The 22,159-nt window shown below is 38.2% G+C and overlaps 1 protein-coding gene across 1 annotated transcript in view; it reads right to left on the reverse strand.

Moving 5' to 3' along the window:
- Positions 1–22,159, reverse strand: part of ELP4 (elongator acetyltransferase complex subunit 4) — a 151,886-nt gene that overhangs the window by 121,150 nt on the left and 8,577 nt on the right. Inside the window, exon 5 of the mRNA XM_063317991.1 lies at positions 14,916–15,037. Within this exon, the coding sequence (XP_063174061.1) occupies positions 14,916–15,037 (122 nt within the window). The remainder of the gene's footprint in view (positions 1–14,915; positions 15,038–22,159) is intronic.

Here is a 22,159-nt window from a genome sequence, read left to right on the forward strand (position 1 = left end):
CTGAGTCCAACAACACTCAGTCTTGCTAGGGTTGAGCCTGAACCTGTTCCTCCATATCCAGACCTTCAGCCTCCAGAGACTGGGATAGTGTCTCAACAGTATCACTTTGTTGACCAGTATCACTTTGTTGAGATATACAAATAGGAACCACCAGGATGTTGACAATATCTGAACCCATGCTGTCAAATGATCTGTTCCAGCAGATAAATAAGACAGAGGAACCACTGAGCCCTGAGAAACGTTTCATTTGCTTGGGCGAAATGTTCCTGATATCTTGCTTTACCTTCTTCAAATACTATCAGCCTTAGCTGGATCTAAAGACATGTGTCATGCTTAACTCATCCCATATCCAAGCACAGGTAAAGTGCTTCGAACTGCTGAATGCATGCTTTGGCCAACTGATTTAAGTATACATGTCTAAATGTAAGGAACTACTTTCATCTTTCCATACAATTTCCCTTGTCTGGATCTCAAGGAGATATGCCAGATATGTTGAGAAATCATTGGAAAGTTAACTAATATCTATTCCCTATAAAGTTTTAATTTGGCTGACTTTATGTCCTGTTGCCAGTAATTACAAATGCAGGAAGTCAGACTTAGACAAGACTTCTTTATGGCACCTATAAAGCCCATCATAGTGCAGGAATATGACAGTTCAGAATCAATAAATCTTACTTCAGAGGCTGAAGTTCCTTGCAGATAAATTCAACCTCTAGGGATCAGATGTGGTCTTGTAGTAGTCCAGAGGTCAACCAGGGACTCTAACGCAGCAAATGTTCAAGAAGTCAGGTCTCAAGTTGGAAGGCTGTTTACCACTAGAAGTCTGACTCCTAAGCCTTCTTTTATAGCATGGCTCAGACTTCCTTATTTTCCTGAGCTATGTTTCTTCCTTTTGAGAATCCTCAGTGAACATCCTTGTTTTACTTGCTTGGTTTCTCTGTATGTGTAAGGACTAAATATCTTTTTCTACTCAATTTCAGAGTCTATTGTGACTCAGCCTGCCACTGTGTTTCTGTAATACAGTAGGATGCTGATTACCTGACTGCTCCAGAACTGTAGGCTCATCCTCCAACAAAGCCTGCTCTTTCTGAGCCTCATCTGCAGAGATCTGAGCACTTGCTGGGTCCTGGTTTAGAAAGTCAGAACTTTTCAAGCCCTGCTCCTCTAATTGTGTCTGACTCATGAAACAGACACATAACAGCTTAATCCTTTTTCCTTTTGGTGAGATGTTACAAACCCAGGGGGGCACTTTAGAGTTTTTCTGATATCCATTCTGGATCCCACTGCATCGTGTTTCCAGAAAAAGCATACCGTGATGACTGGAACACTTGACTTCCCATTGAACTGCGACTCATAAGAGTTTGCTTAGAAATCTATTTTAATGGGGCGAAGCATTCAGTACAGAGAAAAAGTGGCGAATGAACATTCCTGTGCGTTTCTACAATTCAAAAGACCAGTAAAGCCAAATCCCCCCCCACAATGCCCCTTAGGTATGCACCCCTCCTTCTTGTGCCAGCAGATGTCTGCAACGGTTCTCTGCAGAGGACCTTGGTGCTGGAAGATAGTCCAAACAAAATGATTTACACTCCAGCCATGCTCCCCCTCCCTGCTGGTCAACTCGCAGGTTGAGACACAGTGCACCAAAGCGGATGCAAGTATAATAAGATGTTCTGGGAACATTTGATTGGGGAGCATGGCATAGACTTAAGGAAAGGGTTCTGGGAGCTTTTTCCATCTGCTTGTTTATTCTTAATTTCTTTCATGAAACAGCAATTCTAGACACGGAGCAGATTTCTCTGCAACTCAGAGCAAATTTCTGATACTTGAATGCCTCTTTACTAAGCCTTTTGGAATATAAAGGGAAGTTTAAATGCAGAAGGTTTGCAATTAATAGCAGTTCTTTTTGGGATTAGTAAATGACCATACTGTCACTTTAGGACCATAAGATAAGACTGCAATTATTTCAGAATATTCATGCTTTGTTATGGGCACAGAGAATAATTAACCAAAATTTATTTTTTTTAAAAAAAATAGAAATTGGCATTATAATTTGTCATTTTATTTTTCTCCTTGTCTAACTCAAAAATTTTAATCAACTGTCAGAATACAGAGAGATTCAAGATTTAAATATAGAATTCAAGATTCTCAGTTTTCAAGCATACGTGTATATTAAGAATTGTAATCAGCATACTCTATTGAAGATAGTTAATTATTTCTTACAAAAAGAAATTATTGTTATAAAGATAAAAGCTTTGGAGGAGATTCAACAAGAAACAAATAGTAATATGGGGAGCTTACCAATTAGTAAATTTGCTGTTCATATGCCATGACTTGAATAGTACAGTGGAATGCCTACTAACAAGCTTATGGATTAAGAAGCCTTTCAGACAGCCACTCATGCCTAGTCACCTCATGGCTGAACTACTGCAACAAGCTCTACATGGGGCTGCCTTTGAAGACCACTTGGAATCTTCAATTAGTGCAGAATGAGCAGGCAGTTAGGCGCATGCTTCAGCGTGCCCATGTGACATTTCTGTTCCACAAGCTGCACTGGCTGCCACCTGCTTTTGGGTACAACTCAAGTTGCTGTTTATAACCTATAAAGCCCTATGGCATATTTGAGAGACTGTCTATCTCCCATGCTGTCTGTCTGGCCAATACAAACCAACAAGGCTGGCACACTTTGGTCCCTTCACTTAAACATGTCATCAATTGAAGCGAGTATATAAACTGAGAGCAAGGCCCACTCCCGCTTTGCACTGAAGATCCTGCCTAGTCTGGCAATGAAACATCTGCAAGAAAACAACAAGGCTCAGAGAGCACCAAGGACTCCACAAACATGTCATCTTTTGGGATACAGGAGACATGCCTTCTCTGTCATGGCACCTGCCCTCTGGAATAAAGGCCCCCCTGCAATCTGCATGGCCCCAACACTGATAGTGTTGCGCAGGGCCGTGAAGACCTGGCTCTTTTCCCACGCCTTGGGCTAAGGTGGCTGGAGTCCTTGTGATTTCTGTCATTGGCTGGATTCGCCATCTTTTCTTTTTAATCTACTTATATTTATTTGGTTTTTTGTTGGTTATATTTTTTAATTGTGTTGTATTGTATTTTATAGATTATACTGTGAGCTGCCCATATCTGTCATGTTCACCGTTCCGGTGTTTCTGCATCGTAACGGTTCGCTTGCCATGGTGCTGATACGTGTTCTGGCTGGGAGGGTGCTGCTGCGAGCCTTGTACTGAAAACATGCTGATCTGTGCCAGAAGGAATGTGTTAGACTATCTCTGAAATGTCGTCTCTCTGCCCGTTGAGCAGCAGAGCTCGTTAGGAGCACCTGGGAATGTGGGGTGAACTGTATGTGAGGGAGGGGCTGGGCTGCTGTTTGTAAGATGCTATTTAGTTTGAGTTTAGGCGCGCTTTTCTCATTCTCAGCTTTTTACCTGTTTGCACCCTTTTCTAAATAAACTCAGAACCTGAATTGTCATTTTGAGTCTGAACGTTTTATTGGAATTAAGGCAACTATCACAATATCGTTTGGAGTTGGGAAGGACCTAAATTAAATAAATTAAATTGATTGCGCATGTGTATTATTTGTATCCTATCTGTCCTCCAGGAACTCAAGGTGGCACACAGAACTTTTTTCTTCCAGTTTTTCTTTCTTGGTTTCTAGTAGTAAATTAATTAAGTTCCAGAGTTTGGTCATATCATTATCCTTTGGGATACAGGCATCCAAGAGAATTCACAATGACATCACAGAAATTACACAAAGTATGTAATTTGTACCAGCAGCTCATGATACAGATATGTACAGTATGTAATTCACATCATTTGCATGATGATATCTGTGGCAAAGTCTCTTGTAGACAGAGAGGTGGGGAGCTAATTTGTGTGTACAGGTAGTCCTCAGTTAATGACCGTAATTGGGACCGGGAACTCTGTCGCTAAGCAACGTGGTTGTAAAGTGAAAAAAAATTATAGAATACTCATCTAAGAAAAAGCAGAAGGCTGAAACTCTATACTGGAACATTGGTTTCTGCCTGCACAATTCCCTATGTTTAATTCCTGGATTTTGCAGATGGTCTTGAGAAAGACTACAGTCTACGATTCTGAAAATCTGCTGTCCATCAACAAAGATAATACACGTATACATATCTAAATGTAAGGAATCTTTCCATATTTCTATTCTGGAAGATGGGACCCTCTTTCTGAAATCATGTGAAGCTGTCACATTTATGAAAAAGGTGGCACTGGCCCCTAAAATAGCCACTATATTCTTAAAATTTGTGAGATATGTGTTATGACTATATTAAAAAACAAAGCAGCATGCTATGCCAGAATGATATGTACAAAAAATACATTGCTATCCTATAGTTTCATCATTGGCAGAAAATGTCTGCATTCATCCATATATTGTACTTTATTGTTTGAAACATCTACTATTTTGGGGAAGGGAGGAGAGTAGAACATGCTTCTAGGATTAGTAGAGAATCTAACAAGTAAGTTTTAGAGAATGCCAGATTTAATATATTTGCAAAGTACCAAATACTGAACTTAATATAATCAAGGAATTTATAGATACTTTACATTTGCACTGAAAAGATTAATATTAACCTAGAACAAAGTAACAATTATGTCTCTATGAAGAGAAGGAAGCATATGTAGATTAATCTCATTGTTCTGAATCTAAATTCTAATGGCTTGGTGGCCTACTACAAGTAGTCCTCATTTAGTGATTACAATTGAGATTGACATCTTGGTTGTTAAGTGAAGCAGTTGCTAAGTGAAACCATGACTGTGCTTATGATTTTACTTCAGCTTTCCTTTGCTTTAAAGACCTGAGGTCATAAACACAAGGACTGGTAGCAAAGTTACTTTTTCATCACCATTATAACTGAGAATGGTCGCTAATCAAGGCAGTTGCTAAATGAGGACTACCTGTACTATCTACTTCTCCATTAGCTCCTGTCAAAGCTATTAGAGAAAAAAAATCTAGCCTTGATATTTTATTGTTTATATTGAAATATTTAAAACAAAGCCTCTAAATCAAAATCCAACACTATACACACAGATGTCTGCAATTTTTTTGCTGGCTTTTTTTACTACCCAGAGGAAATCAATTACTATTTTGAGGTAGTTACACAATTAAAAAGATGAGAAAAGTGCTCAGAAAGCAAATGTTTCCTTTTTAAAAAAAAACCAAATATGAAATCCTGTACATTTTTTTGATTATACTTTATTAAACATAGTGACACGTATTTCTGAGCAATAAAATGCAGGATTTCATTTAGTCATATTTACTACTTATGCCACTATATATTTTTCATATTGCTTTGGAAAGAAAATGACTAACATCCATAAGCATTTTAGTACTGTAATAACATTTTATTCTTTCAATAACATTTGATAATATTTTAGGCAAGTTATGTGCATATTTTTTGACAGTAGATATATTGAATAGTTTGTATAATCTTGTTTAAATTAGTTTTCAGGTATTCACCTCTAATAAAATTACTTTGTGTTTTCTCAGTAACACCTGCAACATTTTAACTGACATAAAGATAACTGTGCTATATACAAAAACAATTTAAAGCAGTCACAGTCCATCGTTCCAGAAGAGACTACCATTAGAATAAATCCCCTGTAAGCACTCATTTAAGTAAGCTTCTTGTTGTTTTATATTCTGCTGCTCACAATGAGGGACGCATCTGCTACTTTTATGTAGCTATGTTAGCACAGGAACAAACTGAAGATCAAACTACCTAAACTATATTTTAAATGTTTTGTTGTTTATTCGTTTAGTCGCTTCCGACTCTTCGTGACTTCATGGACCAGCCCACGCCAGAGCTTCCTGTCGGTCGTCAACACCCCCAGCTCCCCCAGGGACGAGTCCGTCACCTCTAGAATATCATCCATCCATCTTGCCCTTGGTCGGCCCCTCTTCCTTTTGCCTTCCACTCTCCCTAGCATCAGCATCTTCTCCAGGGTGTCCTGTCTTCTCATTATGTGGCCAAAGTATTTCAGTTTTGCCTTTAATATCATTCCCTCAAGTGAGCAGTCTGGCTTTATTTCCTGGAGGATGGACTGGTTTGATCTTCTTGCAGTCCAAGGCACTCTCAGAATTTTCCTCCAACACCACAGTTCAAAAGCATCGATCTTCCTTTTCTCAGCCTTCCTTATGGTCCAGCTCTCGCAGCCATATGTTATTACAGGGAACACCATTGCTTTAACTATGCAGGCCTTTGTTGTCAGTGTGATGTCTCTGCTCTTAACTATTTTATCGAGATTTGTCATTGCTCTTCTCCCAAGGATTAAGCGTCTTCTGATTTCCTGACTGCAGTCAGCATCTGCAGTAATCTTCGCACCTAGGAATACAAAGTCTTTCACTGCTTCTACATTTTCTCCCTCTATTTGCCAGTTATCAATCAAGCTGGTTGCCATAATCTTGGTTTTGTTGAGGTTTAGCTGCAAGCCAGCTTTTGCACTTTCTTCTTTCACCATCATAAGGCTCCTCAGTTCCTCTTCACTTTCAGCCATCAAAGTGGTATCATCTGCATATCTGAGATTGTTAATGTTTCTTCCAGAGATTTTAACTCCAGCCTTGGATTCCTCAAGGCCAGCTTGTCGCATGATGTGTTCTGCATACATATATGAAGGGTTTAATGGCTCCTAAATAGATATTTCCCTTTGCTGTTCTCCACAGTTTTTTCTTGATTCTGCAAGCTTTTGTTTTTAATAGCACAGTAAAAATAAAACTGATGCTAATTTATGTACTTACTTTACTATAGGCATTTCCAAGAAAACATTTACCTCATTTGATGACATTTAAGAGGCATATGGAGAAACTGGTGCAGGTTCAGAGGAGGGCTACCAGAATAATAAGGTCTCTGGAAACCAAAACCTACAAAGAACAGTTAAAGGAGTGTATTTAATTGGGGGGCTGGGGGTGGAAGGGAGACTTCAGGAGATATAATAGTGGTATAGTATATCACATATAGCAGGTTGAAACTGACAGAACAAGGGCTAACTGGCTGAAAATAAAGGAAAGGAAATTCAGGCTGATTATTAGGAAAAATTTCCTGATGGCAAAGCATATTTAGAAGTAGAACTGTTTACTAAGAAAGTGGTAGATTTTCCCTTGTTGAAGGCTTTCAAACAAAGACTAGGTGGGAACTTGTTGCAGATGGCTTCCTGGAACCCTATGTTGAAGGGAAGGTTAGGCCATGAAGCCATATACAGTAGAATCTCGGTTAACCAGAACTCAAGCAACCAGCACTCTCAAGCAACCAGCAAAAAAAAATGAAGAAATAATATGTCAAATAAAAATTTAAATAAAACAATTTTTTAGCGGAAAGATAAGTTTAAACTTGGCCCGCCATGCTGCGCTGCGCTGATCCGATCCCCTTCCAGCAGAAAGGCAAGCCCAAACCTAGCATGCTGCACTGACCCCACCCAGCAGAAAGGCAAGTCCAAACCCGCCGCTCCGTGACCCGCCAACCCAACACCCCCAGCAGAAAGCCCAAACCCATCTTTTTAAAGGTAAGCCCAAACCCACCCCTCTGCCAGAAAGGGATTGGCCAATCCCTCTCTAGCAGAAAAGCAAGTCCAAACTTGGCGCTCCTATTTTTAATAGTAACCCTCAAGCAACCGGAAACTACATTTCTCCAGCATCTACCAATCCCCATGGGTGCTGGTTAACTGAGATTCTACTGTACTCAATGATTAACAAATTTAAGTTGGGCTGTTGTACCTTTAGATATCAGACTAGGTTTATTTACATAAATGGAGAAGGGAGGCATAGGTATGCAAGTAGTCTATTAAAACAAATAAATGCAAATTAATGGAAGTTTTAGTAAGTTATAATGATAGTCTATCACAGAACTAGCTCAAAGAAATGAGCATTGCAATTTTGAGAAATAAAAACTACAACTAATATGCTAAATTGTAATTAAAAACCCCAATCTGTGCATTTTTGTAATTAATTCTTAAACTACATATGCCAGAAAGTTGTTCTGAAGTATCTCAATTTCATCCTAGGAATGCCCACTCAGACAGTTTGTCCTAGGAGGATAATGGTTCTTGTAATACCTTCCTCATATATATCACATGATTCTTGAAAGTATAAAGTGAAGATGGGATAAATATATATAACTTTTAAGGGAAAAATTAGCTCCATCTTCCCTAACCTAAGGTTGATGAGATTTGTACCCCAATATATTTAGATGGCATTAAGTTGGGAAAGGCCTGGTTAAAAATAAATTCATCCATCCACCCACTCAATCTCTATATAAAAAATCCTCAACAAATCTATAGAAAACTTGCTGTTTTGGCTAGCTTTCTAGTAGTAAGTGGACTAATACTCTTAACTATGCAGATGCAAAAATAACACATTTAAATATAAGATAATCTTAAACTATCAAGTAGCAATTTAATTATCATCTAAACTATCAAATTAAGGGACGTGGTGGCGCTGCGGGTTAAACCGCTGAGCTGCTGAGCTTGCCGATCGGAAGGTCGGCGGTTCGAATCCGTGTGACGGGGTGAGCTCCTGTTGCTAGTCCCAGCTCCTGCCAACCTAGCAGTTCGAAAACATGCCAATGTGAGTAGATTAATAGGTACCGCTTCGGCGGGCAGGTAACAGCATTCTGTGTAGTCATGCTGGCCACGACCATGGAAGTGTCTACGGACAAACGCCGGCTCTTCGGCTTTGAAACAGAGATGAGCACCGCCCCTTAGAGTCGAACACAACTGGACTTAATGTCAAGGGAAACCTTTACCTAACAAACTATCAAATTAGATTGTATACCTTTATAAGTGAAAGATTAGACACTGCTTGCACACATTAGGAATCTCTGTACAACAGAATCCTGTTGCATGTGCATAAACATAAACATATACTAGAATAGTCTAGAGAATAAAATGATTATGAATACCATTCAGTTATAGAACAATAGAGATCTAGGACACGTACCCCTCAAGCAGGGTCATGGATTCATTTTGAGAGAGAAAGAGAAGAAATTCTACAGGTTTCCAACAGCACTAAGACAAGAAAGAATAATTCTATGTAAAATCATAAACTCAAATGAACAGCTTTCTCCATGTCATGTATATTGTATATTATACTGTCCTTCTTGTGCATATGCACACAACTCACAATGGCAATGGAAGATTTGTAATAAAAAAAATCAGGAGAAAAAACTGAGAAAAAAGATTACTGTAATTAAAAAATATGCCTTTGCAGCTCTAAATATTTAGGAATTTTCTCCTGTAACTAATACTGAAATAAATCTTGCATTTCTAATATTCCTCTGTTAGGAATTTCTGCTTGCATTCTTTGGCAGATGTACTAAACAAAGTCAGATTCTAATAGTCTGACCTCTTTCTTTCCTCCTATTCTCTGGGGTATAATAAAATCAAAGACACAATCCCACAACAGTCAATAAAGCTTAACCTCACAGCCTCTTAATTACCAATGCATTACACTAACTACTGGCATCATATTTCTCTTTAAGCTATTTTAAATGCTGGAGGACTACTACTGTGCTATTATTTGGTAATCATGTTGTATATGGAAAGCCCATATTAAACTTTCCAATTTTGAAAAAAAAATCTTGATGAAATTTATAATGATTTATTTATGCATCTCTAAACCAGTTTGCTCTGAGAAGCCTTCACTGATTTGTCAGCCTGATAAATCCACAAATGCAGTTAGAAGTGTCTGTAATTATCGATTAATGTTTGAAATTATATTTACACAGTAATATTTCAAAGCTGAACAAATAACTTTACTATTTTTATCAGTACATACCGGATGAAGTATTAAAAAAAATCTATTTCATTGCTAAATATTACATATAGTAAGTAGTACATTAAATTTAAAAAGGAATACATTTGGTAGACAAAATAATCAAACACTTATTAAAATAAAGAAATGACCATTAAAATTTATTTATAGTGATATTTATTTAGATGAAATTGACAGGAGCTTCTAGACAGATGGTTCATAATGCTACCAATCAAAACATAATGTGTAGTTATTCTACCTTCCCTCCTGAACAGATTTTCTGCAGCAAGAAAAATATGGTAGAAATGGGGGGAAAACGCAGGAAATTTTCCAATGGAAGACATAATTTGATCACATTGGCATAGCAGTGAATGAGCAGCATGGTATTATATGCTGCTTTGATTGCTCCACGCTGACACCCAATTCTGTCCATGGTTTATGTGTCATCCAATTTTTGCGTTTCTAGTTTAGGCAACAAGATAAACTGGGGGTCTGAATGGATTGTCAAAAATGTGTTAGCTATGCCCACAGAGCTATTAGAACTGCATGCAGCTCATTTACCAGTGAACCATTATTAAAAGGCATAAACTTCTGTGTGCTGCAGCTCACTTCATCAAATGCTGCAGCTCATGAAACCTTATGCCTTTTAAAATGTGCTAGTTATAAAAAGTACTACCAGACTCCTGATTTTTGGCTACCATATATGAAAACAGCTCTGCTCCTATAATGGTGAACCTTTTTTTTTTTCTTTAATTTCTATAGCTTCTTAATCCCAGAATATTTTTTTGAAAAAAGGGAAAACTATCTTAATTAAGAACATAATAGTAAATGCAAAAATCCTAGGAACAATAAATACAACAGTTCTAACAGGGTTCATTAAAAATAGAAAAATAAAACAACAGACAATCTGAGAATAGATTTAAATGTCTTCAGTAGCTGTATAAAAGAAGACACCCTGGGACCCAGATACAGAACTTTTTTTTCCAAAACAAATGCGGCTAGGGCACTGCCAGTGAGAAAGCCCAATTTCTGGCCAGCACACTGTGAACTGGACTAACTTCTGGGGCCAGAAGCAAGGCCTCTGTGTTCTGGAGGATTGGAGAAAGTGATCCTTTAAGTATGAGTCCTGAGTCTTTTAAGGCCTTATATACAGCAGTGTCAGCACTTTCAATTTGGCCTGATAGCTAACAGGAAACCAAAGTTGCTTTCAGGATTATAACAACACAACCTATTTAGCTGTACAAATTTAACAATGTGGCTGAGCTCTGCATTAGGTATAGCTTCTGGAGTTCGTTTAAAGTAGCCTAAAAGTTAGCAATCTTAGTCCAGATCATGCTGTTCTGAAATGGTCCAGCCATTTTTCTTGAAATTCATCCTTTAAACTGAAAGTTTATGAAGTTTGGGGTGTGATGTTCTGGACAAAATGGGTTGTTTTGGAGAGTGGCCACATCTAAAACACTGCAAACAATCTCCTGAACAGTTTAGAAAAATGGAGAAGAGGATTCTAGAGTTCTATGGAATGTTCCATTCCTGGAATGGTAGATTTTACATGCACCTCATCATGAAATTATCATAGCACTGATCCATGAGGGTATGCCTTCCTGTCCTAGTCCAGGTGGTGCACGAGCTGAACCTGGTTACAGGCAATCTTGCAAATGATGCTATCTGTGAGTTTAGTGAGAAATGGACTCAAGAAACAGGTGTGGCCCTGTTCCTTTTGATGTAATGCTACCTCAGCCAGTAGAGGCTATCTTTCTAATTCCTAGGCTTAAAAATCAACTAACCAGAACATTTTTGTCTTCTCTAGATTCAGCTTTAGTTTTCTGGCCCTCATCCAGTTCACCACTGATTTCAAACATCTGTCAAAAATTTGTACAGCCTACCCTGATTCAGGTGCAAAGGGGAGAGAGCATTGTCATATAGGTATTGAACTAACAATATTGTTAAAAAAACTGTCATTCTCTGGACTTCTGGTAAAAATCCATGAATGAGTCATGGTGATCGCACATGAAAATCTAATCTTAAAGCTGCTTAATGTTTATTGAAATATTCAGAACAGAAAAGAAACATTAACAGGAGCCTAATCTGAATTGCAGGAGTAAATATTTTCACATATGCAAAGCATATTACATACAAATATACTGAAATCTAATGTATTTGACTCAAAGAAAAATACATTTTGAACTAAACATATACTATTCTTTAATGTAACCTCAGACTTTTAGGGCATGTCTAAGTCAACCTCTTATATTTTTCCTTTACTTACTAAAACTTCAGCATATAATCTATAGATATGTGAAAAATTAGATAATTCCTTTTTTCATTTTAGTTTTCCATATTTTCTAATAAAGGAAAATCTTAGAAACATATTATGAATAAAACAGACTAAATACCATAATATAGTAATATAATACTAGGCAGAGCTACTGAAGGGGAAACAATTTCAAGCCTATTATTATTTTTTAAAATAATATTAAAATCAAAATTTAAAAACCCTGAAAATATCAAGGTCCATATCTGCAAAAGTTCTTTCCCAAAAGCACTTATGTGATGCACAGAACACAAAATTAATTTACATCCAATTAAACAATTTAGCCCACTTTGTATTAGGGGTCCTGATACAAGTGAAAGAAGTCACTATTCCCATCTCAGTATGGAAATAATTCTAACCAGCTTACATACATGGGTATCATCTTGCTCCTTTCCCTGCAAAACTTTTGCAGCCAGTCTTGTGAGTTGGAATACAACTGTAGGCTTCATACTGCTACCCTTTGGCCTCAAAGCTGTGGCTGCATGAATGCTGTGTGAGGTATCATCACTGTTCAGCACTCCAATATCTCATCTAGCCAATGTTTTGTATTCCTTCATCAGTCTTAGCTTACAGAAGTCTTTCCAAGAACACTTTCTGAATGTTATTTTTTAAAAACATATAATTTATTACATAAAGATTGGCCTTAATTTTTCCTTTGTAATTTCTTACACTGGACCACAGCTATCTGTTAAGACAGGTGAACCAAGGGAACAGAAATATTTTAAAAATCTTACTTAAAACTTTCTGTATATAGTTCCAAGGGATTTTTAACAGGAGTGTAATTTTTCAACAATGTCACTTCCTAATGCTGACTTCCTACAGAAGCTTTGACTACAATAGGCACGAATATGTTTTCAAAAGATGATGGGTAAATTGCTGGGTGGTAATGTAACACACCTTAGATAGCTGATGGGACATTTCTATTTTCCACTTGTCTTTTAGTTATACAGTTTTAAGATAATTATGGTGTATAAAACAATCTTTTTTCTCTTTCTAGAACAGGCAATATTTTTCTTGATTATAGAAAAACCAAAAACTCCCATTTAAAGTTAAAAATAGCTACTATTCAATCTATGTATAAAATCTATGTGTAAAAGTGACCAATATTTTAGGCAGTAAAACTGATAATTATGATGGAAAGTCAATGACAATGGAAATTTTAAAATCCACACTCCTTAATACAGATTCTCAATTCTCAAAATTCTCAGTAAGCATGACTTTGGAGGGTTGTGTCTCAGGAGCTGTAACATTATAGCTGATGGTTATTCAGTAAAAAGATAGCATAATCACAGCACCATAGTAAGTACAGCTGAAATTTGCACTGTTTTATCAGATATCTAACACAGACAGTCCCCTCTAAAACTTTTTGTACAGAATGAAAGTAGTTATTAAGAAAAGCCCATTTCATGGTACAGTAACATTGTCCAGGAAATAGTCATAATACAGCAAATAGTCATTAACACACACATAAGAATATGAATGTTTTTATATATAAGCAATAAAATATATAATATATAAGCATAAAATATATAAACAATACAATATATAAGCAATAAATATAAGATGTATATAAATAAAATATATAAGCAATAAAAACAAAATATTACAAAGTAAATACCACAAAGAGATAATTAAATTATAAGTTAGGTTATTTACCAACTTTCCTTCACGAGCTCAGGGTGGCATTCCCCAGCATTCCCTCCTCTAATTTTTCCCACAGCAACCATCTTTTGGGATAGGCTGGGCTAAAAAAGGATGCCTGGCCTAAAGCCACTCATTGTATGGCTCAGGGTAGACGTTAGCCAGGTTCTCCCCAGACATAGTCCAACAACTTAGCCATCATACCATACTGGATCACCAATTTAATTCCAATTCAAGGACTTGTACTTCTATGATCCATTAAAAAAATTGTACTAAATTATTAGGAGTGCATATTTTTGTGTAACATTTTAGTTGTGCAACTCGTTAATAAGACTGGACACACAAATAGATTGTGTCTAGTTCTAGGACATTTTCACCAATTATCTTTCTTCTCCACCAACTGTTCTATTAAAAACTTTAATACAGCACATGGATACAATCTTTTTTAGGGAAGGAGAGCCATAAGAGTCTTGTGCAGACTTAGGTAACCAATGCCCTCCAACCAGTGTTTTGCATCCTTGGAGCTCTCTCTAGCCATGACTGCTATACATCTCATTATGAGGTGGATAACACAAGGGGCTGTAGGTTAAACCCAGCACAAACTCAGTATAGTTTAAATCACCCCCCCCCCCGCATCACTGCTATGCTTATTCTGGTCCTAAATTTGCTTCTCTGCTAAAATGCTGAATTTGACCCTTACCCAACAATTGTGAAATGTATGAGGGGTTGCATACTAATGGGCAAGAGGAAAATGGAATGTGTACATGACAGAAGGAAAATCTGTATTTTTCTTATTTCCCTTCCCTCAATCCTCTTCTATCTTACCCAACTTCAAATCACTAGGCTTAATGTCAATACCTAGAAAATCAGTAGTAAATGCAGAGGAGAATGAATGTTGCATAAAAAGGATTAGTCAATCACTTTTACATCCAGTGTGACCAAAATCTTCAAGCTCACGTGTGATTTATTTTATTCTTAGTATTGCACTTTTTTGAATGTAATATAATATGATTTTTCTCATTCTGGGATTTCTCTGAATCTCCTATATTAACTGATAGCCAAGTAGCTTATTCTGGAATACTAGTAAAGATAAAAAGATACTATTCTGGTTTATGATAACAAGAGAATTATTAATTTTAAAACAAATATTAAGAAACAGTCATATGGAAGAAACTTCTTTACCTTTAGAATACCACCAGGCTCCTCTTTATCTGAAGCAATAAATAAATTATGCCCACAAACTATTCCTTCTGCAAGGAAATGCTTGAACAACAGATTGGAATAAACACCATGTGCATCTTCCTCTGTAGGAAAAATATATATGTCACTGGAAAATAGACATGTTGCTAGGAAGGCAAACATGTTTGTTGAAGTCTAACAAATGTAGATGGAAAAACATTGCAAAAATCTCATATCATATCAATATTTCCTTCAGCTTTAACCATCAAAAGGCATAAATCTGGTTGATACCTGAAGTACAGTCATGTAACATGTTCAATATAACCATTAAATCAAATGTCATTTTCATAACTTGAGTTACCATAAAGATAGTTTTAGAGATATTTAATTTAAATATGGTTTAATTTATGGTTTAATTAGTCTCTTAAATGTCAAGATACTTTACACCATCATACTGTGCTTTAGAGAATACCTGAATTTATTAAAATATTAAAAACAAAACACTTGATACTTATGTACTATAAGAAATAAATATTAAAATATTATTATCCCTTTATTAGCAATTTCTAATACAGTCTGCTAAAAGTTTAAATTATAATACAAACCTGTTCTGGTATTTTTAGAAATAAGTGCCCCTGAGTAAATACAGTAAAAACACTTTGTTATGTTGTTTTGATGGGGCACAAAATCAGGGTAGGGGCTCCAAACATAAGGGAAAGGAAACAATGCTCTCATGCTATCATCCTGCTTACATGTTTTCTAAAGCAAATGTGTTATTAAGAACATCCCAACATAATATCCTTAATTAACAGATTGTTCAGCTATTTCTCCAAATATTTTCTTAATACAGAAAACACTTCATTCTTCTATACTTTAAAGAAGCTTAAATAATGCATCTGTAATGACATTATTAAAATCTGACAAAAGGGAAACTGAACCAACACATATTTTTGGTGCTTTGCTTGGAGTTCAGGGCAACTTTAGCCTACATCAAAAGTTAGAAAAAATGAGTTACGTGTCACCTATTACCTGAACACTGCTACAGTAGATGTGTCACTGCAGCCAAAATTTACCAGTAAAACAAAATATTCTGAAATGTTCTGAAAATATTTTAGAATCTATTAATCTATCATTTTTCCAAATTTACTAAACATTGCAAAAATTCATTTATCTGCTCTATTTCTTGCTATCTATGTATAACTATGTATAACTCCGTTATCCATTTCAATCACAACTACCTTGGCCTTTGATACATTAATATTTATATCCATGCTCTTTGTTGCATCATAAAATTTACAATGGTGCTTACACACAAGCATACTTTCCTCAATAAATCAATGAACAAGTATAATGTTTTTGACTGATTTGTTTAATTGGATTCTCTTTATCTAGTTTTAGGATGTGTTTTAGGTCACATTTATGCAGAAATATTGAAAATTCAAAAGGGTTCACAAACTTATAAGCAGCACTGTAACTAACATTCACTGTAGATCTTTCAGTTCTCACTGCAAAAAATCCATACATATAGTGGCTGGATAGTGTAGTGGTTGGAGCACCACCTTTGGAGTGGGAGACTGGGGTTCAAATCCCAGCTGTACCTACCTTATCAGTAGGGCTCCTTGGGCAAAGACCCCCTAATGCTTCACCTGCCTACCTCAAATATGAGGGTGACACAAACTAAGAGAGTCATGCCGGCTCAGATGTTGCCCGGATTAACAAGGTCCGTAACAGATGTTGGGAACCAGGACAATCTTATGATAAGTGGGCTACTGGAACAAGCCATACATGGACGAGACAAGAGAACCTGGAATTGATGGAATGCTACTACAACAGTAGACCTAACGAGAGAGGATATATGAAGCGTATGAGGGAACTATGGATGGACAGAAGACCTGCATCTACATCCGATGCTTGAATATAGTGAAAAGGAAGCTGCTCTCACAACTTGAGATGAGCCAACTACACATTACATCCCAGACTCAAGAAGACCCGGAAGAACAACTGGAGGTGCAGCCAACACCTGAAGCTGGAACATCACTGCCACCCCCTCCATTAGAGAGCACAGCAGCTGATATGAGGCAAAAGATAATAGATAAACTAGCTACATTCAACTCTCGAGACCAATTACCAAGACTCAGTGGAGAAGTACCATTATACAGTATGCTAGAAGATGCCAACAGAGCCCTCACAACAATCCCTACAACCACTGTAACTCAAACCAATGAACTAATATACGCTGCAGCTGCTGTAATCCTGGAGATGCTTGGCTATATGATCAAGAACAGCAGTACCTACCCCCACCCCCCGGAAAATGAGGTTGGAGGCTAAGGTCAAGGCAACTTGGAGAGAAGTTAGTCAGCTGGTGGAACTACAGAAGGGTGTGGAGATTAAGGATAAGACTCGGCTACTGAAAAAATACAAGGGCCTGACTCCATCTGAAGCCCTAGAGACCGCTAAACAAAGCCTCACAGCACTGGCTACTAGGCTAAGGAGATACACTAGAGAAGCAGAGGCTAAGAAGATAAATGCCCTGTTCGCCAAAGAACCATCCAAGGTGTACTCCCAACTGCAGTGCAACAACACAGTAACAGCAGAGCCACCAACAGCAGAAACTGAACAGTACTAGAAGAACATATGGAGAAAGAGAAGACACATAACATCAGTGCAAAGTGGCTGCAGGACCTGAGAGCAGACCACAGCAATCTCCCAGAGCAGGAACCAGTCACCATCACAGCAGCAGACATCCAACAGCGGCTCATGAACATGAAGAGCTGGACAGCACCTGACCCGGACATGATCCACACCTATTGGCTAAAGAAACTGACAGCAGTGCATGAACGCCTAGCAGCACAGATGAACCAGCTGTTAGCAGCAGGCTCCCACCCAGACTGGCTAACACAAGGTAAGACAGGGCTGATCATGAAAGACCCCAACAAGGAAACAACACCATCCAACTACCGGCCAATAACCTGCCTCCCCACAACATGGAAAGTCCTATCAGGCATCATAGCCACCAAGCTGCAGGACCATATAGGCCAGTACATGAGCACAGCTCAGAAGGGCATTGGGAACAACACCAGAGGCTCCAAAAACCAGTTGCTCCTAGACAGAGCAGTTGCCTGAGACTCAAGGTCTAGACAGACCAATCTGGATTGACTACAGGAAAGCCTATGACTCAATGCCACATACATGGATCTGTAAATGCCTGGCACTATACAAAGTCAACAGGACACTCAGGACCTTCCTCAAGAACTCAATGGGACTGTGGAAGACAACACTGGAAGTCAACTCAAGGAAGCTAGCACAAATGGCCATCAAGTGCGGCATATACCAAGGTGATGCACTGTCCCCACTGCTGTTCTGCATGGGCTTGAACCCCCTCAGCCAGATTATCACAAGAAGTGGATACGGATACAAGTTCAAGAGTGGAACTATCATCAGCCACCTCCTCTACCTGGATGACATCAAGCTGTATGCTAAGAGCGAATGAGACATCAACTCACTGATCCACCTGACACGGATCTACAGTGAGGACATTGGGATGTCATTTGGACTGGAGAAGCGTGGCTGGATGGTAGTAAAGAGAGGGAAAGTAGTTAAGACTGATGGGGTGGAAGTACTCATGGGAACCACAATGAAAGAAACAGCAACATCCAAGTACCACCAAAGGATAAGACAGGTCCTGAAGAGCCAGCCCAATGGGAAGAACATCCACGCCATCAACAGACATCAGATACCCTGCTGGTATAGTCAGCTGGCCAAAGGAGGACATGGAGGCTACTGATGTGAAGACCCAGAAGCTCCACACAATGTATGGAGACTTCCACCCCAAGTGCAACACCCAGAGACTATACACCAGGCAGAAAGAGGGAGGGCGGGGTCTGGTGAGTGTCAAAGCCACTTTCCTGGATGAGACCCAGAGCATCCAGGAGTACATCAGTAAGATGGCACTTAAAGATGAGCTGTTGAGAGAGTGCCTGAGGCAGCAGCAGACATGGAAGGAAGATCAAGCAAAGGCAGTGCCATGGCAAGACAAGACCCTGCATGGGATGTATCTTTGACAGATAGCTGAGGTGGCTAACCTTGGGAAATCCTACCAGTGGCTGGAATGGGCTGGACTAAAAGACAGCACTGAAGCACTGATCACAGCAGCACCAGATCCATAGAAGCAGGGGTCTACCACACTAGAAAGGACCCAAGGTGCAGACTGTGCAGAGAGGCCTCAGAGACAGTCCATCACATAGTGGCAGGGTGTAAAATGCAAGCAGGAACAGCATACACTGAATGGCACGACCAAGTAGCTGGCATTGTGTACAGGGACATCTGCCCAATGTATGGGCTAGACCCTCCCGAGTCCAGATGGGAGATTCCACAGAAGGTTGTGGAGAATGACAGGGCTAAGATCCTGTGGGACTTCCAGATCCAGACAGACAGGCCAATCAACCAGACATTGTGGTAGTAGACAAGGACCAGAAGACAGTGGTGGTGATAGATGTAGTGGTGCCAAGTGACAGCAACAACAGGAAGAAGGAACATCAGGAGCTGGAGAAGTACCAAGGCCTGAAGGAGGAATTAGAGGATGTGGAAAGTGAAGGCCAAAGTGGTCCCAGTGGTGGTTGGGGCACATACCTCCCATAGGGGTGAGAAGGGATTTTTTTTTATATTCATCAGTGTATTAAACAACCAGAGAGACATCACAGATCCTTGTCTCAAACCTTGCCCAACGTCCAATCTTTTGGTAATCATTGAACGTATTCTCATTCATGTTTTATTTTCAATATATACCTCTCTTACCACATTCAGTAATCAAACTTCAACTCCATACTTGCTCAAGTCATTCCAGAATTCAAGCCTATTTAAATGTACAATGACCTTTCTTTCTCACATTTATGTGCTCAACAGCAAACATCTGGTCTACATATCTCCTGCCTTGCATAAACCTGTACTGTAATTCTCAAATTTTGCTCATTAAAAGAGGACACAGATAACAGAGTTCTGCCACTTTCCTAGGTATGCTCAAACTTATCCACCTGAAGTTTTGCTAACTTTCTCCTGGTACAGGGGAACAATAACAGCTTTATTCCAACTGTCACACACAATTCTTTTCACGATGCTGTTCCCAGCAGCTTCTTTCTTTACACTCACTTTCCATTCATTCTGTTGGAACATAGAGTTTTTCTTCTTACAGTTGTTCTACTTTTACAGTACCACAGAGTTTGTACCATAGAGGTAATCTAGTCCAGCTTCCTGCTCACTGCAGCATCCAATGGAGCATCTCTGAGAGATGAACTCATCACTTCATGTGGTATTCTGTCCCACTAGCTGACAACTTTCACAGTCAGGAAATTCCTCCTGAAATCTAGTCTGAACGTACATCCTTGTAAGTTCTGGTTTTGGTGTTGCCCTTTGGAACACCAGAAAATAATTGCTCTACTGTGTTTAGTTCTGTCTTATTGACTGAAAGTGGTTGATTTTTTTTAAACCCAACCATATATTATATATTTGAGTCTGTATATTTAGTAAGTTATAAATTGTGGGCATTTTCCCCCTCATGTTTTAACCTCTGTGTATCACCTAGAGTGAGATGGATAGCTATATAAATTGTTTAAATCAATAAACAAATCCTTCAGCTATTTGAAGACTGCTGTCGTATCTCAGCCATTTTTTCTATAGGCTAAACAGCTCCAGGTCCTTTCACCATTCCTCATAGGGCTTGGTCTCCAGATTCTTCATCATCTTCGTAACCTCCTTCTGAACTTGCTCCAATTTGTCACAGTTGTTTTTGAACTGTGTTGCTGAGAACCAGACATAGTACACCAAAAAGAGTCTGACCAGTGTACAATTACTTCCCACAATCTGAAAGTATCACCTGTTAATGCACCACAAGACAGCATTCACTGTCGATTTTAGCTAGCTCATGTTTAACTTGTGATCAACAAGGATACCCAGACTCTTTTTACATGTACTGCTGTCAAGCTGAATCTCCCCACCCCATACTTGTGCTTTTCATTTTTCTTACTTAAATGTAGAACATTACATTTCTCCCTCTCAAATCCCATTAAATTCAACTCAACTGTTTAGGTATTTTTTAAAAAATTCTTCTCTTTTACCTAAAGTATTAGCCGCCACCCTCCTGTTTTGTGTCACTTGCAAACTACATAAGTATCCCCTCAATTCCCTCATCCAAGTCATTAGTAAAAAATGTTGAATAACAGAGGGTCCTGGGATGCAATATATCTGACTCAAGAGACTTGAATTTGTTCAAATTAGCTAAGTTCTCTCTTGGCCAATCCTTATCTATCCTAAGCTGCAGTTCCCTCCTTCCCTGGTGGCATAACTATGAACAGCTAAGGCTACTTTTCTCTTCTGCAAGAAGAAACACACAAAAAAGCTGACAGGCTTTGCTTTTTCACCATCTTAGATATGGAAATCCCAGTCCCAGTTGCTGTCGTAACAAAAGGATTACCTGCACTTACATGCATAACACACTAAAAGCTATGGGGAAAGAGAATTATGTCAGGACACCTGCAAATACTATTTTACGTAGGTAGATAGGTTACCTACAGTCGGAATCTGTCATAATAAATGACTATTAAATTATTAAATCATCATCATCATTATTCATAGCCCTATAGAATAATACTATGACCTAAGGTGAACATTTCCTAAGTTGCAGAACAACTCACATAATTTGCCCTAGTTATAGAGATGAGATTGTTTTAATCATCCTCATCATCTAAAATTGCATATGAAATATTTTATTAAGTGTCCATAAAAGTTACAAAGCTCAAAGGAGGTTAATCTGTGATATTTGTATTTAATTAGCACATGCCAATACAGAGTTAGCAAACACACATGTTACATTACTTGGCACATTGCCATCGGGTAGGAAAGTAATATTTGACAACTTATATTTTGTGTAATTATATTTAGCAAATCACTGTTTTGTACTTCGCTAAAGATTATCTTTTTAACTTTTCAAAAGGTGATAAAGTCAATTACACTGACAAGTGAAATAGGTTAAATTGCATACCTAAAACAAAAAAGGTAGCTAATTAAAATAGCTGAAATTGCTTCAAGGCTTAGACTGAACAAGAATAGTCCTGCCTTTCCCCAAAATCTGAGCTTTTTAAAACCTGATCTTAGCTACTGAGTGAAGATAACCTTTATAAGATAACCTTTAAGAACTGTGCCCTTCCTAACAACAAGATGCAGAAAAATATTTTAAATGACAGTTATACAAGACC

Source organism: Candoia aspera, chromosome 1 (assembly GCF_035149785.1).
Source record: "Candoia aspera isolate rCanAsp1 chromosome 1, rCanAsp1.hap2, whole genome shotgun sequence".
Lineage (NCBI taxonomy): Eukaryota > Metazoa > Chordata > Lepidosauria > Squamata > Boidae > Candoia > Candoia aspera.